Genomic DNA, 26224 nt, shown 5'->3' on the forward strand with positions numbered 1-26224 from the left:
GAATAGAATTAATAGAAATTATGAAAAATAATACAATTATCTATTTTAAATATTTTCATTCGTTAAATAAATAATTTTAAATATTTTTTTTTTAATCCGTTATTTTTTTATTTTATTTATTCAAATATTTTCAACATCACTTCAATTTACTAATTTTTTATTATTTTTATAATATTTATTTAAATGAAGAATCGAATTCGAACTAGTTTGCTTTGGAGCTTTACACCTGATAAATTTGCAGATTAAACAATACTTCATAGTTAGAAATGACTTCATTATGAAAACTTTATAGGTATCAAAAACAATTTCATCATTATTGCAAGGATTTGATTGATTATTACTATTGGTATTATTGTAATTATTACTATTGTAATTGATATTATCTAGGTTATTTAATAAATCTGTGTAATTAAAAAAAATTAAATAAAAAATAATTTATCTTTTCAAAAACTAAAAAAAAAAAAAATTTTAAAATTTATTATTTCAAATTATAAAAAATTATTTCCATATTATTTTTTTAAAACCTCTACTTTTTTTCTATAACTCTATAAACATATATCTGTCTGAATATCCGTTTAGTGCTCTTATGTCGTTGATGTACATGTGGGGGTGACCAACTTAGCAAAAGGGAAATTCTTGTTTTATACATTTTATTTATTTATTTAATTCATTTTAGTTGATTTACTTTTCATTATTTAATTTTTTTTTTTTTTTCTTGTTATCTTCTGTTCTTTTCTTGGAAGAATGCATCTAATGTGATTTGCTTGTGTTATTTGTTTGGGGTTGTTTGATCTTTTGAGTTCCCTGATTGATCAGTTTGATTTACCTGTTTTTGAGTTGGTTGTACCTGTTTTTGAATTGTTTGTACTTGTTTTTCTTGATAAGGTTATGGTTGTGCTGAAATGACTGTTTTATTTGTTGGCTCTTAATTTAATTGCATATTTGTGAGTTGATTATCATTGATTTTCTTTGTCGAGTTTTTTTGTTGGATTGGATAATTAGTTCTACATTGCCAATTGAGTATGGGTTTGATATTGTTCCATATCCATTTTGTTCATTCCAAATTATACTTTATTTTATATTGTTAAATTTACCATTTAAAAATTGAATTGGTCTTAAAGTTTTCATTGGTAAAGAGCAGATGACCAAGCGTATAAATGTCGAAATCCTTTAATTCACTTGACCATCTGCACTGTTGCATTTGGGACCAACTTTTAAATATAATTTTAAATTTTTCGGAGACCTGATAAAAAATGAAACATCATTTATCATCGCTTGCTCGATTAGCTCAGTCGGCAGAGCGTGGTGCTAATAACGCCACGGTCGCAGGTTCGATCCCTGCATCGAGCAATATTTTTACCATTTTTCATAACCTACTGATATCTTCCACGTGATTTTTTTTAAAATCTCTTTTGAACAAAAAAGCTCCAGTTTGGATACATCTGCATTAAATACCTACAATTATACAGTTTTTACTTTAAAAAATCTTTTTACATTACATGTAATGTAAATGAACTTTTAAAGTATAAATAAAGATGACTAATTAATAGCTTTTGCTTTAAAAAATATTCACTTAATAAAAAAAAAAAATATTATCATCAAAATTCACTTAATTATAACTTAAATAGTAACCTAAAAAACGAATTGACCACAGATTACAGGCTCCCAAACTTATATGCAGTGTGGCAAACTCATACAAGTATAAAACTAAAAAAAAAAACATTTTAAAAAATATAAAAAAAATTTATATAATAGAGTTTATTCTTTAATTGACCTAATTATATTAATTAACCCCAAGTTTTATTTAACTGCTGATTATTGAATAACTATTTGTATTTAGTGTTGATTATTAATTATTAATGGGTAATACAACGTACACCACCGAAATCACCTAAAGATAAAGGTATAACCATTGATCCTGTATGTTCTTTTGGACATGCTATAAACATAAAATTCTTTGGAACCCCAAGTATAATTGATATTTTTTCAACTGTTGATGGTGTGAAATCTGCAAAAACTTTGATAAAATCTATTCGAATTTTTGGATAGCAACCATCTAAAAACTCGACATTCTGTGAGAAATTATCTATCGACTCACCTTGATCATCATAGCAATGGATAATTTTGACCCAGTTTGTTTGTTCGTTATCACGTATATAAAGAATGGCTTTATTTAAGTAAGCAGTATCATCTTTAGCGGCAAAGAAAACTATTGGTTGTGAGTTGATTTTTTTGATTGAGTCACCGATTGATCTAGCTACTCTTGCTTTTAATTGAGGAGACCACCAAATTACAATTTGTGAAAAGAATAAAACAACCTTTAATAAACGGGCACGAGTAAACATAACCATAATAACAAATATTGTTATAGAGAAATATATTCCAAAGTAAAACATAATTGAGGTATTTCTAATAATGTTTGCTATTAAACCTAAAAACACTGCTACTAAGCCCAACAACACACCTATCCATGGTGATTTAATTTCTCTTCGGAGTGATGAACGCTTGTATTTTAATAACATATTACCTATTGCAAAGAGGCCCATAACACCAAGAAAAGAAACAGCATAAACACCCTCCAATGTACTAGTCTGACCCTTTACAATTGCAAACAATGAAGAGCAAATTAAAAAGAATAGGATAATGATCCAATGGCATGTTTTTCTGAGTGGATTAACATTGATGAGGAACTGTGGTAAACAACGATCCAAAGCCATACGACGAACCAAACCAACGAAACCAACATAACTGGTAAGTACTGAGCCTGATAAAACTAAAACAGCATCGATAATAATCCAATAATGGAACCATTTTCCAAAAATCCTATCGGCTAATTGTGCTAAAACATCACTATTTGCATTTGCAATGCTACAAGTTGGTAAATAACAAAGAGCCAAAACACCAATTAATGGATTGAAGAATGTAACAATTGCCCACATATTTCTAAGAGTTTTTGGAAAAACACCTTTTTTTTGTTGTTCAATAAAATTTGATGAAGTTTCAAAACCGGTAACACCCAACATTGCAGAACCGAAACCGAAATAAATGCAATATGCAAAATCTTGACCCCAATAAAACTGTCTATCGCATGGTAATTGATCTGGACCTATTGGTATATCTGGGTTAACATCTTGATAGTTATTAATCAAAATAGTCCAGTCATGTTTATAAAAATATAAACCAAAACCACCAAATACTAATATGCATAGAGTTACCATATGAATAACAAAAATAATAAATGCTACAACTGCCGACTCTGTGATACCCATTAAATTTAATAAAGCAAAGAAACCTAATAATATAATAGTTGCCCAAAAAACATCCAAACCTTCCCAAAGACTATGTAAATATCCCATGGCTGATGACCCACTAACTACAGCTGTTGCAACATATGATATCATAGTTAATGCTGCTGCTACTGATGCAAATTGCTTTGAAGTTGTATTTAATAAAACATTATAGGCTCCTCCATTTAATGGTAATGCTGACCCAACCTCACCATATATCTATGATAATAATAATAATAATATAAAATTAATATTTAGAAAGATAAACTATTAACTATTATGATAACAAGACCTACTTTTCTAAATAAATATAATACTAAACAAACTATACTTAATGAGATCGGAGCATATTTACCAGCACTTAATGTACATGAACTTGCTGTATAAAAAATACTTGAAGTAATATCATTACCGCAAATTGCTGTTGCAAACAACTGGCCTATTTTGTGCTCACCAGAACCACCAATTTTTTTAACCTTTGCCTCTTCAGTTCCTGTTAAATCCATTTTCTCATTAGTTGTACCAACCAATATTTCACTCTTGCCACATGAACTAGATGTTGATGATAAAGGACTATTATAATTATGGTCGACCAAACTATTCGCGCTATTATTATTTCTAATTAATGGACTATTTTCTGAAATATTTTGATATGTTAAACTATTAAAACTATTATTTCCATTACTACTGCTTCCAACAATACCATTTTCACCTTGACCTATATCCAATATTGATGAACTTCCATGGCCTGGATACATAAATTCGAGAAGTGGATCACTTTCTGATCTACCCATTTTTTATTAGTAACTATTTATTATTAATGTTATTGTTTTTGTTATTGTTATTTATTTAAATTATTAATTATTATAAATATTTTAAAAAATGGGAACTATGAACTAAAAATTAAAAAATTAAAAAAAATAAAAAAAGAAAAAGTAATTTAAAATTACTTGTATGTAAAATAAATGATTTTGTGTATATAAAACATTATCCCTCTTTCTGTTATGAAGGAAGATAGGATAAAAAAAAAAATGGAAACTATAAAAACAAACACACAACAAACCTACACATAAATATATAAACAAATTATTTTTTTTAAAAATATATAAATAAAGAAAAAAAAATTTATGTTTGATGGATGTTATTGGTGTTTATGTCAAACCCGTCAATTTTTTTTTTTTTTTTTTGATTTCTTGGTGAGAGCACACAAAAAATTTTAAAAAATTTAAATTTTTTTTAAAAAAAATAAAAAATAAAAAAATATAAATAAAATATGAAAAGTTATTTAATTATTATTAATAAAACTAATATTATTATTAATGATAAAGTTTTGTATTACTTTATAATAATTATTATTGTTTATATTATTATTAAAAATGCTTTTTCCTTGTTCGATCATTAATATTTATTTTGTGTATATATAAAATATTTAAAAAAAAAAAAAAAAAAAAAGAAAAAATCCCCACAATTTATTTTTTTTATATATTGTTATTTTATTTTTAAATGTATTATGTTTTACGTACATGTATTAATTAATTTACACTATTTATAACATATAAACATAATATATCAACATATCAGAATCTTTAAATCGGTGTCCATGGACTTAAAAATTAAAAATATTAAAAATTAAAATATAAAAAAATAAAATTATTTATTTTTTAAATTATTATTATAATAATGATAACAAATAATTTAAAATTATCTATATTCCTTTTTTTTTTTTTTACTAGTTATTATAAATAAAAAATATAAACAACAAATTAATTTCTTAAAAAAAAAATTAAAAATTTTTCAAAATGTGGTTATACCCCACAGATAGACAATTAATAAACTAAAAAAAAAAAAAAAAAAAAATAAAATAAAATTTTGATCTGGACTTTTTTTTATTTTTATTGACTAATCTAAGTAAAATTAGATTTTATTGTGTAATAATGGTGAAATACAGAGACAACTTTAAAAATAATAATAATATAAACAAAAATAGTAATTCACCAATGTAATTTTTTTTTTGATCAAAAAAAAAAAAAAAAAAAAAAAAAAAAAAAAAAATTTTTTAAATTTTTAAATTTTTTTTTTTAAAAAATAATTTTTTTCATTTTTTTTTTTTTTTATTTTTTTATTTTTTTTCGTTTTCAGTATTTATTTATTTTATATATTTCATTTTTTACTTTTTTTCATATTCTTTATTTTTATTGATTAAAATAGGAAATTAATTAAAAAAAAAAAGAAAGAAAAGAAAAAGAAAAAAAATGTTTAAATTAGTTAATAACACTTTTAAAGGTGTTGTAAAAGCTAATAATATAAATTTATTAAGTCAACAATTTAATAAAATTTCAATCAACAACAACTGTACATATAAAAATAATGATAAAAGATTTTATTCAGCACAAAACCCAAATGAAGACTCAAAGATTGGATATTTAACAAGTGAAAGTAATTTAAAAAAGGTTCTCGATGAAGGATATCACCAAAATTTAAAGACAAAAGAAGATTATGTTAAATTGATTGAACAAGAAACCATCGCTAAAAAACCAGACACCCAATATGATTATACAGTAAGAACAGCAATTCCAAGACCAGAAGCTGATGAAATGTATTCACACCCATTCACTAAATATGACATTGGTGACAATCTTATAAAATCACAATTACCAAAGAGTGACTACATTGATAACTCATTACTTGCCGACACAATGGTATTTAAGCCATTCAACCCAAAAAGACCATTTTTAGAAGAACCTTTAGTTATTGATGGTGTTTCAAGCGGTTATTCAAAGAGAAAGAGAAGTCGTGCCGTTGCTAAAATTAAATTAGGTAGTGGTAAATTAACAATCAATGGTCGTACTTTAGCAGATTATTTCCCACCCATCTCTTTCAGAGATGCCGTACTCCAACCATTAGTTATCACCGAAACCATCGTTAAATGGGATGTCGATATTCACGTTTTTGGTGGTGGTCTTAAAGGTCAAGCCGAAGCTGCCCGTCGTGCTCTTGGTTTAGCTCTCGTAGCTTTTGATCTCGGTTATAGACCAGCTCTTAAAGCTTCTGGTGTTCTCAAAGCTGATGCTCGTAAAGTCGAAAGAAAGAAACCAGGTCAACTCAAAGCCAGAAAGAAGTTCCCATTGGTCAAACGTTAAAAATATATTATATATACATCATCAAATTTATTTTATATACAAATTATTTTTTTTCTTCAACCACCACCACCACCACAATCACCAATCTTTTTTCAAAAATTTTTCGCTATCATTTTAAAACAATAAATAATTAATAATAATAACAGCAATAATGATAATTAGTAATAACAATTATATTATATAAAAAAGAAAAATCAGTATATAATATATTTAATAAATTTAATAATAATAAAAAGCAAATAAAAAAAATAAAAAATAAAAAAAAAATAAAATAAAATAAAAAATTTTTAAAAAAAATAACAATATTTATTTGTTTTCCTTTTATATCACCATAAAATATTGGTTGTGTGTTAGAAAATCAAAATTAATATTTTTAATTAATACAAAAAAAATGTACATTGAGGTATAAATTCGTGGTGGGTGCAAAAATCACTCTTTTTTATATTATTTTTTTTTGTTTTTTTTTTTGTTTTTTTATCACAAATCTTTTTTTATTTAGGGGGAGGGGGTTCTTTTCTATATACTGGCATTGTTTTTGATTAATTTATCATGACGATAGGTTGAGTTTATTCTAAATAATATTTTTAATTTTACAAAATAGGAATCAAATTTAGTTGGTTAAATTTTATGATTACCCTTTTTGAATAAATTAAAATTTGTTTCTAAATTTTGATAGATATAATATGGAAAAAATTCATTTTTTATTTTTATGATTAATTATTTTTACAAAATATACAAAAAAAAATAAATTTGATTTAATTTGATTTAATTTGATTTAATTTATTGTTTTTTATTACTTTTTATTGCTTTTATTTCTTCTATTTAAACAACAACAAAAAAAAATAATTACCATTTTATTCATTGACCAAAAAATGACAATTATTAGTAAGTAATAAATTAAAAAAAAAAAAAAAACCAAAAAACCAAAAAACCAAAAAAATATATTTGGTTTATAAATTAAACAAGTTTATTAATATATTTATTTTTTTTTATTTTTTTATAAACTAGATTCTCTCCAAAATCTAAACTCTCTTGATAATAAAAAATACCTAAAGTCTACAAGAAGCCAGCAAGCCGCAGCCTCTAATCTCGATGTAAATAGTTTGCCCCAAGTTGGTAATAACTCAGTTGCCATGTCAGCTCCAGAATGGGTCGCAACAAGAATCTGTGGACTTGGCTAACTATAGTTTTGTCATAATGTTCCGTGTGGACGTGTTGTGCTTTTAAAAATAAAAAAAAATAATAAAAATAAAAATAAAATTCAAATAATTATTATTTGAATTAAATTCTCATTTTTTATATTACCCCCGTCGATCATGACTTGTTTTAAGTTTTTTAATATATAAATATTAATAAAATGAGATAAGAAAATTCTTTTTAAAAATTTATTTTTTTTAAATTTATTTTATTTTTTTTTATTTTTTATTTTTTATTTTTTTTTTTTTTAAATTTTTAAAAAAAAATTAAAAAAAAAAAAAATAATAATATTAATAATTATTTTTTTATTTTGTGTGTTTATTTTTTAACATTATTATTTTTTTTAATATAGTTTTATTTTGTTTATAATTAATAATAAATAGAGATTTTAAACATATAAATAAAGGTTATTCTACTTTTTTTTTTTTTTTTTTTTTCCAATAATTTAATAGTATATTTGGTGTAGATTATAGTTTAACGATACACTTTTTATTTAATTTTTTGTATAATATATTAAAATACCTATTCACATAAGCTACACATTATATAGTAATAATAATAATAGTACGTAGTAAAATTTTATAAAATGGATAATTTTGAAAGAACAGAACAAAATTTTCAACATGTTTGCAATACATTAACAAGAAGAATTAAACAGTTACCAAATTTTGGTGGTGAAAGGAAAAAGGTTGCAATTAGAGAAGCTGAGACCGATATAGATGAAGCTTTAAGATATGTTAGTATAGATTTTGTTCATTCGTTCGTTTTTTTCATTTTTTTTATATTAACACTCAACTCTATTATTAGATTTCAGAAATGGAAAAAATAGCACAGAATCATTCACAAAGAGTAAGATTACAAGCTAAAGTTAAACAATATCAACAAGACATCCAAAAATATAAAAGAGAGTTACAATTAGCACAAAATACATCATCAAATTCAGTAAATAATCCATTTTTATCAGGTCCAGAGGATTACCAAGTAAATATCATTTATCATAAAAAGAAAAAAAAAAAGAAAAAAAAAAAGATATTAATATAATTTTATTATAGTCACAATATGACAACCAAAGACAGCATTTATTATCAGGTAGTAACATGTTAGACTCAACATCAGATAGATTATTAAGAACTCATCAAATTTCAGAACAAAATCAACAAATTGGAGAAAATATTTTAATGGATTTAGGTAAACAAGGCCAACAACTTAGAGGAATGAGAGATAAACTAGATGAAACCGATGATAATATAAAGTCAGCAAGAAAAATTATGACTGGTATGGCCAGAAGACTAGCAACCAATAAAGTTATTTTATCATTTATTATTCTTTTATTACTAGGTATCATCGCTTTGATTATTTGTCTTAAATGGTTAAGATAATCAAGCATTAAAATTTAAATATATAATAAAAACCAAACCAAAACCTTTTTTTATAAATACACAAACAAGAACCAAAACTATCATTATAAATTTGTATAGATTCAAAAAATAATACTAAAGATATAGTTTTTTTTTTTAAAAACATTATTTTTGTAAATATTAAAACTTTATTTTTTATTTTATTATAAATAAAAAAATCTTTCAGAAAATGTATTGGATACTAGTATATATAATTGATAATTATTATTGTTATGATTTGTAGTCGTTTATTCATCGTCTAATGGTGAAACATTTTTTCTTTTTTTAATTACTTTTAAATTATCAATAATTGATGCATCATCTTCGCATATGGTAATGTCTTTTGGTGGTTGATTTGTATTTTCTTCTTCGTCAATTATGAAATCATCGTGATCTTTTTGTTTTGATTGGGCCATGGCAATTGACTTCCTGGCTCTAGCGGATCTACTTGATCTATCGAAAAAGTTTAATGAGTTGCTGCCAAATAAAGATAGTTCTAATTTCATTAGTTTTTGTTTGAAACCATCATTGACGGTAAGGTCTTTTGGACTAACACTTGAAACATGGTTAAATGATTTTTCTAAATTCCATTTTAGTTTGGTCATTAAATAAGCAATAACGATGGTTGGTGATCTACTTCTTCCTTGTTTACAATGAATTAACACATTTGATGTTCCATCATCTTCGCCAATGATAAATTTAATTGCTTCATCAAAATAGTTTTCAATTTTTGATCTTGAGCTGTCTGCAATTGGAATTCTAAAATATTTAATATCGAGTTTAATTTCTTCGTTGGTTGGTGTTGATGTGCCACTAGTAATGGTGGTGGAGGTGATGGTGGCTATTGGTGTGTCATCTGTTTGGGAGGTTTCAACATTCATAGTTTCAATATTGTTTTGTACTTTTTCTACCTGTTTATTGACTTCATCATCTTTATTATTTTCATCAATTTCCATTTTTTCTTCATTGTCTTTTTCTTCAATTGGTTTCATTTCGTTGTCTTGTTCTTTATCTTCGCCCTGATCAATATTAAAGTCATCTCCATCATCTACTTCAATATCTTCGATTTCTTCGTCATCGTCCTCGATTTCTTCATCTTCAATTTCATCATCGAGATCTTCATCGTCATCTACAATAAAACTGTCAACATTCTTTTTGGAGTTTCCTATTAAAATTTCCTCATCAGCGGTTTTATCTTTTTTATTGATATAGTAAGATGGCACTTCTGAAGTTACATTAACAATCTTTTTAATATTAGCTTCTTGTAGCCATTCAGCATTTTTAGCGGCTAAAAAGGAACCCAAATATAAATATGGAGCAATTTCGACACCTTTTGTAATCTTTTCTTGAAGAGCAAGATATTCTTCCCATTCTCTTTCTTCTCTTGCTCTCTTTTCGGCCTCTCTCCTCTTTCTGGCCTCTGCTTTTAACTTTAGTAATTTCTTTCTCTTCTCTTCTAACAGTTGTCTTTCTTTTTCTTGTCTTTCTTGTTCCTTTCTTTCTTCTTCTTCTCTATCAGCGGCCTCTTTTTCAAATAAATATTTATATGATGGTTTATCATCACCACCAGATTGGAAGAAATGACTTACAAGTGTTTGTTGTAGTTTTGGATCACTAATTGTAGTATTTGGTTTTGATGAAGTGTTATTTGCTCCTGTTTTATTTGTGGTAGTTGATGGTGCACTTGGTGCAGCGGTGGTTGTAGTTGGGGTAGTCTTTGAAGAGTCTGGTTTTTTTTTTTTATCAGTTGTTTCATTTTTTTTTATATCTTTCTTTTCTTCTTGTTTTTTATCACTTGGTGTCTCTACAACTTTTTCTTCTTTTTTCTCGACTAAAGATGGTTCGTCTTTTTTATCAACTGATTCATCCTTCTTTTCTTTTTTATCTTTTTTCTTTTCTACTTTTTTATTTTCCTTTTTTTTTTCTTCTTTCTTTTTTTCTTTCTTTTCTTCTTTCTTTTCCTCTTTCTTTTCCTCTTTCTTTTCTTCTTTTTTAATTATATTATTTGATTTTCCATTTAAATCTTTATTTTCTTTATTTTCATCATCTTTTTTTGTTTGAATGAATCCAGGATTAATTGATTGTTTAATAACAAATTTATCCATTTATATTGTAATATGTTGTAAATAATAATATAAATAAAACAAAAATAAAAAAGAAATATAGTTTTAAAAAAAAAAAATAATTAATTTAAAAAAAAAAATTAAAAAAAAAAAAAAAAAGAGAGGTAAAAATTTTTATAAGAAAAAATAAATTTAGGTAAAAAAAAAGAAAGATTTTTATTGTTTGAAATTTAGTGTTTAAATAAATTAATATGGTGATCTATTATTATAACCTAATTCAACTAAAAATTGTTCAAACTTTTTAAAAGCATCGCATTGAACAGCCTCAACTGGTAATGAATTGACGAAATCAATAAGACGATCCCTGAATATCTTTTCACCATCTTTTAGTAGACAGTCAAACCTTTTTTCCATTAAATGATTGGTATTCTTTATACATATAGTTGAAAGGTATTCTAAAAATATTTCTTGCTTTCTTGCACATGCAGCAATGGTGTCAAAACTTGAACTGTTATCGAAATAAAGTAAATCCAATTCATTACCCCAGATTTCATTCATTAATTCATTCTTTTGAATAAATAAAGCGGTACCAAATTTCTTTTTTTGTCTATCACCGTTTTCACTACTTGTTACTCTCTTTACTGCAGACATGATTTGATAAAAGTTGTCATCTAATAAACTGAAGCCTACAAAAAGTAAATGTTTGGTAATGAGTAATGCTTGAACTATTCCAGAAAGAGCTTCGTTTTTGTCACCATATCTAATGTAGTCCTCTCTAGTAATTATGATATCTTTGGGATTTGATACACAACCATGTAATTTTAAAATCCATCTTTTATTTCTGCTAACAGAGTTATATGGTAAAATAGAACAATCTTTACCTATGGATCTACTTGCAATTTCAAAACATTGATCATAATTTGTTGTAATAATTTCTTGAACTGGTGTCGATGCTAATAAAAAGTGTGGTAAACCAGCATGTGATACTGTCATTAAATTTGCAATTTCAGTTTGCATTGGAACATTAATTTCACTATAAATCTTTTGAATCTTTTCTATATTTTCATTATTTCCAGTGTTTAATTCATTCCTTAAATCTCGGAAATATTCTTCTTGTTCTTTATCAAAATAACTAATATCTATATTTTTTGATTTTCTATTATTATTATTATCATTATTAACTGATATGCTATTATTTTTATTTTTATTGTTACTTTTATTATCCCTGGTATCCTTTTTATCTTTTTTATCTTTACTATTATTTTTATTTTTATTTTTATTTTTATTATTTTCATTATTATTATTATTATTATTATTATTATTATTATTATTATTATTATTTTTTTTTTTTTTATATAAAATGTTTAAATTTAGGTCCTCATCGACAGTTGGATTTGATTTAATGTTTTCTGATAAATATTTTTGTAATGCTCTTTTCCATCTTGTTTCTAAAACTGTTGCACGATCCAAATGATGTAATTGCTCCATTAATTGAATTTCCTGTTCACTCATACCAATCTTTTGACCCAACATATGCAGTAAACCTGTCCATGTTGGTAAACCAGCTGACCTTGACGCACCTGCGCCTAAAAAAATTGCCAATTTATTTTCTTCCAACATTTTAGATAACTGAACAGCCTTATTCATAATTTCTTCACCTAAAAGATTATCGTATAAATAAGAGAATGTTGGGTTTGAATCCATCATGTCCTTTCTTATATCTCTTGCAGCGGTATACATTGAAATTTCATTGGTTACCAAAACAACATCGTATTTCCACTTTCTTGCAGCAACATATAGTTCATTCATTAGCATCTTTAAAATTTCACCTGCTATACCTCCACCACCACCGCCACCTGTTCCTAAAATTGGTAAACTAACAAGATATTTTGCTCTATTGTTTTTGATGGGTGGTTGGTTGGCGTTTAAATCCTCTCCAACTTTATCTAAAAAATCGATTGCACCTTTAATATACCATGCTGGGCCTTTATTCCTTTTGAACGGGACTACATTGCATAACCAAGGTTGCGATATATTTGGATATTGGGTTGGCCAGTGTTTAATTTTATAGACTCTATCTTTACCATCTCTAAAATCAATTACTAAATTTTGGAATTTATTCTAATAATCAAAAAATTAATAAGATGCACAAAAAAAGTATATATTTTTTTTAAAATAAATTTACTTACTCTAATATTGCTTGGGAATACCGACCAATCAGCCTTTAACCAATGATTGATTGTATGTAAAAAATAAACATTATGGCTGCACGGTACCATTCTGATATCCGACACTAACTTTGTTAAATCTCCGTATAATAAAAACACATGACCATCATCTGCTGATGGAGGTGGTAAAATACTTGGTCTAAAATCTTCTTCTTCTTTTAAATACTCCATTAGATTCTTATAATATTCGCTTGTACCACTTGTCTGTGAAGATCCACTATTAATAGTTACAGATTCTTTGGATGTTGGAATTTTCTTCTTCTGAAATCTTAATTTTTCCGTTAAATTTGATTTCATTTTATCAAAACCCTGTTTTTCTTTTGTTGGTGGAGGTGGAGGTGGATTTGGTGGTGTAATTACAGTATCATTAGTAGATGTAGGTGTTATTTTATCACTACTCTTTTTTAAACTCTTTTTAATATTTGTAAATAAATTTGAAATATTTGAACTATTATTTTTATTATTATTATTATTGGTATTGGTATTATTATTTATTGTAGTTGTTGCTGAGGCTTCTTCAGTTGTTATATTAAGTTTTGTAAAAGTGGTTTTGTTTTCACCAATATTTGTTGGTTGAGGTGGTGTTATTTCTATGGATGTGTTAGCTTCATCATTTTTATTTTGATCTAATTTATCTGCACCATCTGGCTCATCATTTTCTTTGGAGTCTAAATCTAGTGCGCCAATCTTTCTTACAATTTCTAGAGTAGAGAAATTACCAAACTGTGGACTTTGAGCCTTTGGAGAAATAGTTAAAAATGGTGAATTAATCGATGGAGATGAATCTACTGAGATATTTACATTTGTTGATTCTCTCGACTCGCTTAATGTTGACATTGTTGTGTTTGTAGATGAGGATGACAAAGATGAGGATGATCTTAATTGTGATGCATTTTCATTATCTTCGATGATGGTTTCTTCATCAGTGGTGCTTTCTTCGTCATTTCTATTTGGTGCATACCCGAACTCTCTCATAGAGTGCTCCCTAAATTTAAGCACAAAATGCTCTGGTGGTGCCTCATCTTCACTACTGCTACTACTTGAACTACTATCATCTTTTTCATCAAATTCTGAAAATTCAATTTCACCACTACTAATGATTCTTTCTGTTGATTTAAATAATGGTTTTTCGGGTGTAACTGCTAAAAATGCTCTTTCATCATCATTGATATCATCGCCACCATCCTGTGTTTTCTTAATTTCATCTAAATTCCTTAGATGTTTAGTTAATGGGAACATCTTTATATTTTTTTGTGAAGGCTGTGAAAGCAGTGGGGGTGTACTAGATGTTTGTTCTTGAGAGGTATTAGTTGATCTAATTTTACTATTTTCATTATTTTTGTTTTCATTATTAACATCAGTATTACTGTTACTATTAATATTATTATTATTATTTTCACCTTTTTTTATTGCGGATATTTCTTCAATATTGACCGTTTCCATGTTATTCTCGATTTTTTCATTTTTACTGTTTGTATCATTATTATTATTATTATTATTATTATTATTATTATTATTATTATTATTATTATTATTATTATTATTATTACTGTTGGTATTATTGTTTATTTGGTTATCCATTTAATTGAAACAAAATAATTTAAATGATTAAAATAAAAAAAATAAAAAAAAAAAGTTTTGTTTTAATTTTTTAAAAAATTTTAAAAAATTTTAAAAAAATTTTAAAAAATTTAAAAAATTAATTTAAAAAAAAATAAAAAACAATAACCGATTTTAAAATAAATATTGAAAAAAGAAAGATATTATTGATTATACCAAATTTACAATAAAAAAGAAAAAAACTTTCTTTTAAAGTTAAATATAAAATTTACATATTAAATTGTTTTTTAAAAAATATAAAAATGAATTTTTGGTAAAATATCTTGTTTTTTTTTTTTTTGTTTTTTTTTTGTTTTTTTTTTTTCAAAATATGCGAATAACGAAATATTGAAAAAAATCATTACAATTATTTATAAAAGTGGTTTTCAAAAAAAAAAAAATTTTTTTTTTTTTTTTTTTATTTCCCTCGTATAAATTGTTTATATTGGTTATATTTCAGTTTTTTTTTTAAAAGTGGTAATTAATATCCTTTAGATATTTAGGGAACCCATACCATTTAATCAAAATATTTATTTTAATTTTAATTATTTTTTAATTTTTTAATTGTTTTTTTTTTAAAGAGTTTTTTTTTATTTTTTTTTATTTTTTCTTTTTTTTCTTATAAATTATTTATTTGTTTATATATTTATTTGTTTATTTAAAAAAAAAAGAAAATGGGAATAAAAAAAAATATTATTTCCTTTTCACTATTTATTTATTTAATATGTATTTTTAGTTTTTCAACAGTAAAATCCGAAAATGTATTGGGTGAAATCGAAATATCAGAAACTTATTCCATTGATTCAAGTGCTTTAAATGTAAGAATATTTTAGTTATTTTTTTAATAATTATTTTTTTAAAATATTAATAATTTTTTTCAGGGTAACTTTTATTATAAATCCGATTCAAGTATAACAAAACCAAAGTTAGTTGTTACATTGTTAAAAGGTGAAGTTGATGATATCACTGATATTGCCAGAGAAAATAAAGATAAAAACTCAGTTTCTTTTGGTGATTTTACTCATATTTCATCAACCAATCAAGTTAATGTTATTGGAATCAAGAGTATTATTGCAATGGCAATTGGTTTATTATCACTTGGCTTTATTTCAAAAAAATCACATGGAGGCAATGTTTCATATATTGTATTTGGTGTTGTATTTGTAGGAATGGTTTTAATTGGAGTTTCAAATTCATTAACAATTTCAGATATTTCAGTTAAAGTTGAAATTACTGTACCAACAAATTTTAAATTTGAATCATTGACCTTAAAAGTAGGTTCAGGTTCATCTAATATTGTTGGTTTATTTTCAAAATCAATTAAAGTCGATGCTTGTTCAACCAATTCAATCGATAAACATCAAGTAGCTTTAGATTATTTATCAATTTCCTCATCATTGGATATTTGTAGTAATGGCAATATTAATATTTACAATTTAATACTACTAGATAAAAGTAGCATTACTTTAGAAACAACTTCAGATATTAATTTAAATTTTTATGTATGTATATTTAATTTTAATTGTTTATTTAATTGTTTATTTTTTAATTAATATTTATTAATTCTTTTATACCTTTTTTTTTTTTTATTATAAATTTAAAGAATGGTTTCACTGGTTCAGTTAATATTAATTCTACCAAATTAAATATTGATAGTGGATGTGATTTAAATACCAATGGAAGAATTTCTAATGGCATTTGTAAAAATGGTGATGCTTCACAATTAGTTATCAAAAATTCAAACACTGCAAGTATTAAAAATGTAGCCGAAACTTGCCCAGTAGATCCAAAATGGAGACCAACTCCAGCATCAGGTTCAATATCTTCACCACCAATATCTACTACTCAAGATGCAGTCGATACTAAATATAATGGAGCTGACTTTTCTTTCATGGGTCTATATGGCTATTCAGATAAAAGTATTCTTGCTGGTCCAATTCCAAACTCATTTACATTATTTTTTGAATCTTGGGGTCCAGAATCAAACTGGCTCGTATCAAAGATCCCAACACCAGTTCTCAGAAAGAATATAAACTATCAATTATCATTCGGTTTCAAACTTGCCTTACCTCTCTTTGAATATAATAATGTTTCAAATATTACAGTTTCTTTTTATAATATTGGTGACATCCCAGATCCAAATAGTAGTGATAGATATTTCATCGACTATGAAAATCCAGATCCAATCTACACTAAAGTTTTTAGTTCTTCTCTTGGTGACTTTACCTCCTCGACTGAATTTAAGCAAAATAAATTCACTTTTAATCCATCAGTAGATATTGGTAGATCTATATTTGCAATCAGAATTAATAAAACCGAATTGGGTGGACCAGATGGCCATGTTGTTTCCATCTCTGATTTGAAATTAACAATCCCATCAAAAACTATTACAACTCCAACTCTTTTAAATAAAGATTCAGAATTAATTACAATCGGTAAACCATCAACATCACTCGAACCACAAGACCCATCAACATGTCCATATTTAGCAAATGATATTGTTCACTGGCATGATCTTTCAATTTGGGGCGGTTCACCTCCATCTCCATTATCTGAAATAACTTTACCAGCTAATAAAAAAGTGCTAATCTCACAATGTTCAATTTCACAAGATAATATCTACAAGAAAATTATAATCCCAGCAACATCAGAGTTAATTTTTGCTGATTCAAATATAACAATGCATGTTCAAGATATTTATGTCCAAGGTAAATTAACAATGGGAACAAAAACTTGTCGTTATAATTCATATATCAACATTATTTTCCATGGCTCAAAGACTACCTCTGATACCATTGCTCAATACTATGGCAGTAAGGGTATTGCTGTTGCTTCTGGTGGTTTTATTAGTGTTCAAGGTAAACAATATCATTATACCTGGACCAAATTAGCAGCAACTGCTTGGTCTGGTGATAATGTAATCTACATTCAAGATTCTGTCAATTGGGAGGTAGGTCAACAAGTTGTAATTACAACTAGTATCTATGAAGATTTAATCGAAAACCAAAATGAAGTTAAAACCATTTTGGCTATTGATGGAAAGAGAATTCAATTTACTGAACCATTACAATTTTATCATTATGGTGGTCAAGAGTATCAAGCTGAAGTTGGTTTACTTTCAAGAAGAATAGTTTTCAGAGGCGATGATGATTCATCAAGTAAAGATCAATTTGGTGGCCATGTTTTAGTCAATGGCGAAGGTCAGTTTAGTGGTCTTCAATTAATTAAAATGGGTCAAACAAATATTAAAGCTCGTTATCCACTTCATTTCCATTTAGCAAATGAAGTAAAGAACTCTTATATTACTGATTGTTCCGTTGTTCATTCTTTCTATAGGTAATTATGCATTATTTTAAAATAAAAAATATTAATATTATGTTTAAATATACTAATTTAATAATTATAGATGCTATACTATACATGGAACTAATAATTTAACAGTCGAAAGAAATGTTGCTTTCAATGCTACCGGTCATTGTTATTATTTAGAAGATGGTGTTGAGCAATTTAATAGAATTAACTATAATTTGGGTGCATATGTACATACAATTGGTCCACCAGCCGCAGGTGCTGAACAAACAGGTCAAATCTTTACTCAAAATGATGGTCTTACACAACCAGCTGATTCAGCTGCTGGTTGCTTCTATATCACCAATGCTTGGAATGATTTTATTGGTAATGCTGCAAGTGGTGGTTGGACTGGTTTCGCTTTTCCAAATTTGGGTAGGTTATTATTAATATCACTTTAAAATCGTAAACGATTTATTAATATAAATATATTTTTTAAAACTATAGATAGACCAATTGGTAATCATCGTAATATTGATATGGTTCCAAAACAATTTGCTATTAAAACTTTTGAAGGAAATACAGCACATTCTAGTGGATATTTCGTAAGTAAATTTAATTATTATTTTTTTTAAAAACGCCTCATTAATTAATTTTTTTTAAAAAAAATTCATATTATAGTGGTCATCAGGTTCATCTATTTATGTTGGTGCAAATTTAACTGTAATTGATAGTTCAACTGGTTTACTTCAATATAACAGTGGTCGTTTCGCAAGATCAACCTATAAAGATGGAATTGCAGATGAAAAAAACGAAGTTTGGATGAGATATAATAATACAAAGATTTATTTATCAAATCGTGGTGTTGGTCATTGGGGTGAACGTGTCGAAGTTGTTGGATTGGAAGCTTATGATTCAAATCGTCCAGGTACATTATTTGGTGATGCATGGTTAGATACAGCTATTGTCAATGGTCAAACAGGCAGTTTAGTCTCAAAATCAAGAACAGGTAGACAAGGTTTCCAATTTTATGATACCTATGTACAAACTATTCTTTCAAATGTTGTTTTTAGAAACTTTTATAAATTGAACAGCGCCGATAGTCCAGAAACTGATAATAGAGTCATTATTAGTATGACCCATAGGTAAGTTTCACTTATTTTTTTTTTCTTTTATATTTCTTTTTTATTAATTAGTTTTTTTATTTTATAGCGATGTCTTCAAGCCACAAGGTATTTCAGCTACAATCAAGCTTAAAACTGAAAATGTTGCATCATCTCAAATCATTGGCCATAGAGCTGTTAATACTGGTAGCTCTCGTTACTTTAATCTCATTGATTGGGATGGCTCAATTAGTGGTTTAAAAGTCCCATCTTTAATTGGTAGTCACGATGCTTGGTGGAATTTCGACTCTACTTGTAAATACAACACTGATTGGTATTGCTATGTTTGTGAAAAGGGTGATAAAGAAATTGCTAATCTCCAATTTTGGATACCAAACTTTATTGACCGTGACACTGAATGGCCTGCTGATTCATATGTCGGAAATATCTCATTGTTTGGTAGTGGTATTACCGATAAAAGAATGACTGCAGTTACCAAAAATGCTGGTGTGACTGGTGTTTCAAATATGGGTTGGTATTTACATCTCACTACAGGAACTCCATCACAAATGACCATTTGGGTTGCACAAGTAATATATGGTAATTATGTATTCTTAGCAATTCCATACCCAGCAGGAACCAGTTTCACATCAATTATCTTCAAAAATAAATACGTTAACACTTATGATACTACATATACAGTAGCAATCTCAGCAGCAGCAGTTAGAAGTGGTAATGGAAAAACCTATTTCTTTGACGGTACAAATCTTTACTTAAAAGTAGTTAACCATGCTCTAAAAGGTACCGAATACTTTGAAAGAGCTGGAGTTCGTGTCTACGATGTAGTTTGGGAAAATACAATTACTATTCAAACAACAAATACTCAATCTGCTCCAGTTAAAGGTTTTTACAAAGTTTCAGATTTTGTATTACCATCATCTTCTCTTTAATAAATAAAACTATTTGTTTAAAAGAACTAATTTATCTTTACTTTGTTTAAAATAATTTGTATTAAAGAATTTAATTTATTTTTACTTTATTTATCTTAAAATTTTATTAATATTATTTTTATTATTTTAAGCTTTTAATAAACTAATTTTTTTATTTTAGGCTTGTTGTGGTGGTAATTGTTGTTTAGCAATCTTGTTAACTTCAGAACGGAAGAGAATTAAACTTTGGTCATAAGCTGAACCAGTTACAGTCTCATTGGCAAATGGATCCATGATAGTTGAACGAAGAACTGGGATATCAATAACATCTTTTGGAGCATTGGTAATACCAATTCTCTTGACAATATCGTTAATGAAGGTGGTACCATAGATGTATGAGAAGCTGGTATTTGAGAATACTAAATCTAATTCGGTCATGTTCTTTTCTTTGATGTAGTCGAATCTTTCGTATACTTGATTATTGAATTTACGATATTTTTCATAATCAGTGTTCCAAGTACCATCAACATTCTTGAAATTCATACCCCAACAAATAATGTTAACATCTGGTCCAATTTCAGCTAAAGCTTGAACTAAGAGTTTATCTTTACAGATTTCATCTGAGCCAATCATTGAGCCATCTTCTTTGATTAATTTAGATTTGAAGTATTCTAATTTAGCCTTGGTTGGTGGGATTGGAACACCAATTACATTGAAGCTATCGGTACCATCACATAACCATAATAATCTGAGGTAGAAGAGTCTTGTGTTTAATAAGGTTCTCTTAAGAATTTGACCATAACCTGATTTTGAAGTACGTAAGATTGCATGACTGAGATAACAACTGACAGCAGCTGAACCTGGTTTACTACCTTCAATACCATAGATACCAACACTAGCACCACTTGATCCACCAATATAAGTGGCAGAGTAGACTAAGCAATCTCTGTATCTTTGATTACGGTAACCAACTGAACCACATGGGTATGGGATATAACCAGCCTATTTTTAAATAAAATATTTTAATTAATACATATAAAATAAAAATAAAAAATTAAAGTAATAAAACCAATTAATTACCTTGTGTGGATCGGCAGTAACGGTTTCACAATGTTTGAGATTTTTAAATTGTTCTTTGACATATTTGCTGGCAAAATGTTTTGGATCGGTAGTATTCATATCATCCATATAGGTTGATGGAGCTTTTTTACCCTTACCTGGATTAATAACATCATTGAATGGATCTTCAAGAACATAATCTTCTACTAAGATACTTCTGTAATAGAAACCCCAAGCACTATCGACATGGATATCGAATGATAAGCCTTTTAAGTTTAATTCTTCTCTTAATTTGATAACTTCGGTAATTGGATCAACAGCGGTTTCTTCAGTGGTACCAAGGACACAGGTTACATTGATGACTGGGATTTTGTGGTTAATACAGCTTTCTAAGTTGGCTCTTAATGCTTGAACATCCATTCTAGTATGAATATCGACTGGGATATGAATGAGAGCATCACCACCTAAACCTAAGAGTGCAGCAGCTTTTGGAATTGAATAATGAGCTGAACCTGGAGCATACATAACTGGATCTCTGAGATTATGTTCTACAAAGAATTTTCTAACACCAATATTAGATGGATGGTATTTCTTTAAGATGAAAGTAACTTCAGATGGATCAATGTTGCATAATTCAGCAACTTTGTATGGGAGACCAACACTATCATCTGGTTTAATGTTTGAAGCTTCCCATGAAGTTAATAATGAGAGTTTTTTGCTTTTACCATTGGCTAAAACAACTTCGACTTCTTTGGCTAAAGCTAAAGTTTCTTCATGTTGAATTGCTGATTTAAGAGCTAATGGAATAAATTTAGCCCAATATGAAGCCCAAAAAGCTTCACTGTTGGCAACTGAACCACCTGATGTTAAATGGAAACTTGGTAAAATATAATCTCTTTATAATTTAAAATAAAACTAAATTAACATTTTTTCTTGCTGTTGTTTAATATATACTATTAAAACTTACTTTTTAATTTCACTTTTGCTCTTTGCACCAAGGGATACTACCTTTGGGTCAACCTTTGGGAATTCAAAACCAGCCATACGACAGAGATCATTACCTTTTGTTTAAAAATAAAAGAAATTGTTAATATGTTTTATAGATATTTTTGATATTAATTTAAAAATTTTACTTACCAACAGCCATTTCAACATAAGTGGTGACTGGTGATGCTTGAACAGTAACATTGTTTGGGTTATAAAGAATAGTTGCGATTGTACCAATAACTGAACCAATAGTAACATCCTATATATTAAAAAATTAGTTAATAATAAATTTAAAAAAATTTAGATGGTCATAAAAACTTACACTACACATATGGCCTTGATATCTTAAAGATGAAAATGGTAATGATTTCTTGAGGAAATTAACAACCATGTCAGTTTTTTGTTTCATATCTTCTGAAGCAGCAATATAAGTTGGGTCTTTTTTGAAATTCTCTTCGAAAATTGGTGAATCAGTTGGGTGGAAATCTTTACGTGAATCAACATGGCCTTTAATAGCTCTGCTAACGAGATCGGTGAATAAATCATAATTTTCAGCTTTTGGACCCAAGAACCAAGCTATATATTTTTTAATAAAAAAATAAACAATTAGTAAACAGTTATTATAAATAAATTATTGTATATTTTAAAATTACCTTTTGGTGAGAACTCTACTGTTGGACCTTGGAGTGGTGGGAGTAATGATCTAAACTCATCAAATGTTGGTTGAAGGTTAGCTGGAATAACTTTATGTGGATCCATTATTATTATTATTATTTGTTAATATTATTAGTAAACTATAATCTGTGGAAAAAAAAAAAAAATTAAATTTTTTTAAACCATTTATATAATTTTTTTTTTTTCAATCAAAAAAAATAATTTAAAATTAAAAATTATTATAATTATTGATTGTAATTCCAACCAATAGAAATTTAAAAAAAAGTAAACTGATATGTTGGGGCAAATACATATCAGTTTACTTTTTTTAAAAAAAAAAGAGATTTTAATTTAAAAAAAAAAATTTAAAAAAAAAAACCAATGTTTTTTTTTTATTTTGGGGGAAGTTATTTTTTTTTTTAAAAATGGGGGGAATAATTGTGTTTTAATGTAAAAAAATATAAAAATATCTTTTTTTGAACAACACAATCAAAAGAGTTGGCGCAGGAGATTGATGTATAAAAAATCAAAATAATAAAAAAAAAAAAAAAAAACCCTTTGAATAATTTTTTTTCAATAAAAAAATTATTATTGATTGTAATTTCCTATAAAAAAGAGATTTTTATTTTGAGAAAGCTTTAACCAATAGAAATTTTATTATTAAATAGTTAGGGAAAATTATGGAAAGATTAATTTTTCAAAAGATTAAATAATCATTATTATTATTATTATTACTTATTTATTTATTTGCTAAACAATTCCATTGTAATTTTTTTTTATCACCCGAGTACAAAGCAGTATGAATATGTTTGATTCCAATCTAAATCAATTGAATTATATTGAATCTTGTGTTTGTTGAAATGAGGAAAAATTAGATCTTTGGGCCTAAAGTTATTCTTTAAATTTGAACTGGGAAATTCCTAGGACTTGAATTTTCAATAGTGTCACTATTCAAAGGGGAAGGAGCTCCTATTGAAAGTAACAGTGGCAAACTTTTGGGGAGCTACCAAAAGTAAATCATGTTATTCAAAAATTCTTTTTTTTTGCAACAAAAATTTATTTTCTCAACAATTTTTTTTTTTTTTTTGAAATTATTCAATGAATAGTTAATATAAACATATAATAAAGATTAAATAAATTATATTTATAAAACAAACAAAATAATAATTTATAAGAACGGAAACCTTTTGGAGTTTCAAATAAAAATAAAATAAAATAAAATAAAAAAATTAAAAAAAAATAAAAAAAAAAATAAAAAAAGATTTTTTTTTCAACTGTTGCTCCACCAAAATTTTTTCTTGTTTTTATTTTCTCTTGATATTTCAAACACTTTTTTTTTTTTTTTTTTTTTAAATTTTTCAAAATTATTTATTATAATTAAATTAAATCATTATTGTTGTATTTATTATAATTAGTTTAAATAATTACACATTGTTTAATATCTTTTATAAATTTTTTTCAATTGTTTTTATTTTTTTATTTTTTTTATTTTTATATTAAACCTAAAATAATTGAATAATTTAATATAGAATGTCAAAACATGCAAAATTAATTCAAGGAGAAGATAGTGAAGAAGAAGAGGATTCATATGAAATTGATGAAATACCACAAAATGAAGGATCAGAGGGGGAATATGAAGAGGTTGAGGAACAGATTGAATATGAAGATGGGAATATATCAGATTGTAATAAAAATGATGATCAAGATATAGGAGAACCATTGGAAGAAGAGGAATACTATGAAGAAGAGTATAATGAAGAGGAAGAAGAGTATAATGAAGAGGAAGAAGAGTATAATGAAGAGGAGCTGGCATTGGGTTTGGATCTTTTTTATATAGCAGTACCAAACAAAGATAATATACAACAAGAAGAAGAAAAAGAATTATTTATTGAAAATCAAATATCACCAGATCTAACTATAAACGCTGCATCTGATCACCAAATAAATATTGATTTAGAACAAAATAAAATAAATCAAGATCAAGAAAAATTAGCACAAGAGCATTTGGTACAAAAAGAAAATGAAAGATTAGAAAAGGAATCTTTAGAGCGAGAAGAAGCAGATCGTATCGAAAAAGAAAGACAAGAAAAGGAACGAATTGAACAGGAAAGATTGGAGGCAGAGCTTATAGAAAAAGAAAGATTGGAGGCTGAACGTATCGAAAAAGAAAGATTAGAAAAAGAAAGACTAGAGGCCGAACGTATCGAAAAAGAAAGATTAGAAAAAGAAAGACTAGAGGCTGAACGTATCGAAAAAGAAAGATTAGAAAAAGAAGAAAATGAACGTATTGAAAAAGAAAGATTGGAGGCCGAACGTATCGAAAAAGAAAGATTAGAAAAAGAAAGACTAGAGGCCGAACGTATCGAAAAAGAAAGATTAGAAAAAGAAAGACTAGAGGCTGAACGTATCGAAAAAGAAAGATTAGAAAAAGAAGAAAATGAACGTATTGAAAAAGAAAGATTGGAGGCCGAGCGTATCGAAAAAGAAAGATTAGAAAAAGAAAGATTAGAAAAAGAAGAAAATGAACGTATTGAAAAAGAAAGATTGGAGGCCGAACGTATCGAAAAAGAAAGATTAGAAAAAGAAAGACTAGAGGCCGAACGTATTGAACAAAAAAGATTAGAGGCCGAACGTATTGAAAAAGAAAGATTAGAGGCCGAACGTATTGAAAAAGAAAGATTAGAGGCTGAACGTATTGACAAGAAAGATTGGAAAAAGAAGAAAATGATCGTATTGAAAAAGAAAGATTAGAGGCCGAGCGTATCGAAAAAGAAAGATTAGAAGCCGAACGTATTGACCAAGAAAGATTGGAAAAAGAAGAAAATGATCGTATTGAAAAAGAAAGATTAGAGGCCGAACGTATCGAAAAGGAAAGACTGGATGCTGAACGTATCGAACAAGAAAGATTAGAGACCGAACGTATCGAAAAAGAAAGATTAGAGGCCGAACGTGTTGAACAGGATAGATTAGAGGCCGAGCGTATTGAAAAAGAAAGATTAGAAAATGAAAGATTAGAAAAAGAAAGATTAGAAAAAGAAAGACTAGAAGCTGAGCTTTTCGAAAAAAATGAAGCAGATAGAATTGAAAAAGAAAGATTAGAGGCTGAACGTATAGAAAAAGAAAGATTGGATGCTGAACGTATCGAACAAGAAAGATTAGAGGCCGAACGTATTGAAAAAGAAAGATTAGAGGCCGAACGATTAGAAAATGAACGTATTGAAAAAGAAAGATTAGAGCTGGAAAGATTAGAACTAAAAAGATTAGAACAAGAAAGACTAGAGGCCGAACGTATG

The 26224-nt window shown here is 26.8% G+C and overlaps 9 protein-coding genes across 9 annotated transcripts; 5 read left to right on the forward strand and 4 right to left on the reverse strand.

Annotated features, from left to right (window-relative positions):
- Positions 1 to 1856: 1856 nt before the first annotated feature.
- Positions 1857 to 4081, reverse strand: DICPUDRAFT_154027 (uncharacterized protein; the record flags this gene model as incomplete). The annotated part of the gene is made up of 2 exons (XM_003289589.1): positions 1857 to 3506; positions 3584 to 4081. 2 exons carry the CDS (start codon positions 4079 to 4081, stop codon positions 1857 to 1859), a joined length of 2148 nt encoding a protein of 715 aa, XP_003289637.1.
- Positions 4082 to 5485: 1404 nt separating this feature from the next.
- DICPUDRAFT_92344 (uncharacterized protein) lies at positions 5486 to 6716 on the forward strand. Its single transcript, XM_003289583.1, has one exon. The coding sequence runs from the start codon at positions 5540 to 5542 to the stop codon at positions 6425 to 6427; it is 888 nt and encodes a 295-aa protein (XP_003289631.1). The 5' UTR covers positions 5486 to 5539; the 3' UTR covers positions 6428 to 6716.
- Positions 6717 to 7294: 578 nt separating this feature from the next.
- On the forward strand, positions 7295 to 7730 carry DICPUDRAFT_92345 (uncharacterized protein). The gene is made up of 2 exons (XM_003289584.1): positions 7295 to 7312; positions 7436 to 7730. Exons 1-2 carry the CDS (start codon positions 7300 to 7302, stop codon positions 7606 to 7608), a joined length of 186 nt encoding a protein of 61 aa, XP_003289632.1. The 5' UTR covers positions 7295 to 7299; the 3' UTR covers positions 7609 to 7730.
- A 480-nt stretch (positions 7731 to 8210) lies between these two features.
- Positions 8211 to 9003, forward strand: DICPUDRAFT_154030 (v-SNARE family protein; the record flags this gene model as incomplete). The annotated part of the gene is made up of 3 exons (XM_003289585.1): positions 8211 to 8360; positions 8432 to 8605; positions 8677 to 9003. The coding sequence occupies 3 exons, from the start codon at positions 8211 to 8213 to the stop codon at positions 9001 to 9003; spliced, it is 651 nt and encodes a 216-aa protein (XP_003289633.1).
- Positions 9004 to 9269: 266 nt separating this feature from the next.
- Positions 9270 to 11126, reverse strand: DICPUDRAFT_88604 (uncharacterized protein; the record flags this gene model as incomplete). Its single annotated transcript, XM_003289590.1, has 2 exons — positions 9270 to 10736; positions 10923 to 11126. 2 exons carry the CDS (start codon positions 11124 to 11126, stop codon positions 9270 to 9272), a joined length of 1671 nt encoding a protein of 556 aa, XP_003289638.1.
- A 204-nt stretch (positions 11127 to 11330) lies between these two features.
- DICPUDRAFT_154032 (uncharacterized protein) lies at positions 11331 to 14893 on the reverse strand (the record flags this gene model as incomplete). The annotated part of the gene is made up of 2 exons (XM_003289591.1): positions 11331 to 13205; positions 13274 to 14893. The coding sequence occupies 2 exons, from the start codon at positions 14891 to 14893 to the stop codon at positions 11331 to 11333; spliced, it is 3495 nt and encodes a 1164-aa protein (XP_003289639.1).
- A 692-nt stretch (positions 14894 to 15585) lies between these two features.
- DICPUDRAFT_36074 (uncharacterized protein) lies at positions 15586 to 20252 on the forward strand (the record flags this gene model as incomplete). The annotated part of the gene is made up of 7 exons (XM_003289586.1): positions 15586 to 15729; positions 15793 to 16413; positions 16515 to 18247; positions 18318 to 18634; positions 18707 to 18804; positions 18881 to 19344; positions 19412 to 20252. 7 exons carry the CDS (start codon positions 15586 to 15588, stop codon positions 20250 to 20252), a joined length of 4218 nt encoding a protein of 1405 aa, XP_003289634.1.
- A 39-nt stretch (positions 20253 to 20291) lies between these two features.
- Positions 20292 to 23053, reverse strand: DICPUDRAFT_48733 (uncharacterized protein). Its single transcript, XM_003289592.1, has 6 exons — positions 22931 to 23053; positions 22600 to 22853; positions 22428 to 22536; positions 22258 to 22351; positions 21312 to 22185; positions 20292 to 21233 (listed from the first exon to the last, which is right to left on the reverse strand). The coding sequence occupies exons 1-6, from the start codon at positions 23034 to 23036 to the stop codon at positions 20409 to 20411; spliced, it is 2262 nt and encodes a 753-aa protein (XP_003289640.1). The 5' UTR covers positions 23037 to 23053; the 3' UTR covers positions 20292 to 20408.
- A 1408-nt stretch (positions 23054 to 24461) lies between these two features.
- On the forward strand, positions 24462 to 25290 carry DICPUDRAFT_80413 (uncharacterized protein; the record flags this gene model as incomplete). The annotated part of the gene is made up of 1 exon (XM_003289587.1): positions 24462 to 25290. A coding segment is annotated over one exon (829 nt), but the record flags the coding sequence as incomplete, so codon positions are not given.
- Between the last annotated feature and the right edge of the window lie 934 nt (positions 25291 to 26224).

This window comes from Dictyostelium purpureum (genome assembly GCF_000190715.1).
Source record: "Dictyostelium purpureum unplaced genomic scaffold DICPUscaffold_183, whole genome shotgun sequence".
NCBI classification, from domain to species: domain Eukaryota; phylum Evosea; class Eumycetozoa; order Dictyosteliales; family Dictyosteliaceae; genus Dictyostelium; species Dictyostelium purpureum.

Excerpts from the sequence above, each read along its gene's own strand:
- DICPUDRAFT_92344 (XM_003289583.1), top strand. The coding sequence starts at position 5,540 with ATGTTTAAATTAGTTAATAACACTTTTAAAGGTGTTGTAAAAGCTAAT.
- DICPUDRAFT_48733 (XM_003289592.1), bottom strand. The coding sequence starts at position 23,036 with ATGGATCCACATAAAGTTATTCCAGCTAACCTTCAACCAACATTTGAT. Across the intron at positions 22,854-22,930 it reads AGTAGAGTTCTCACCAAAAG|CTTGGTTCTTGGGTCCAAAA; the intron begins GTAATTTTAAAA and ends AAAAATATATAG. Across the intron at positions 21,234-21,311 it reads TTACTGCCGATCCACACAAG|GCTGGTTATATCCCATACCC; the intron begins GTAATTAATTGG and ends ATTTAAAAATAG.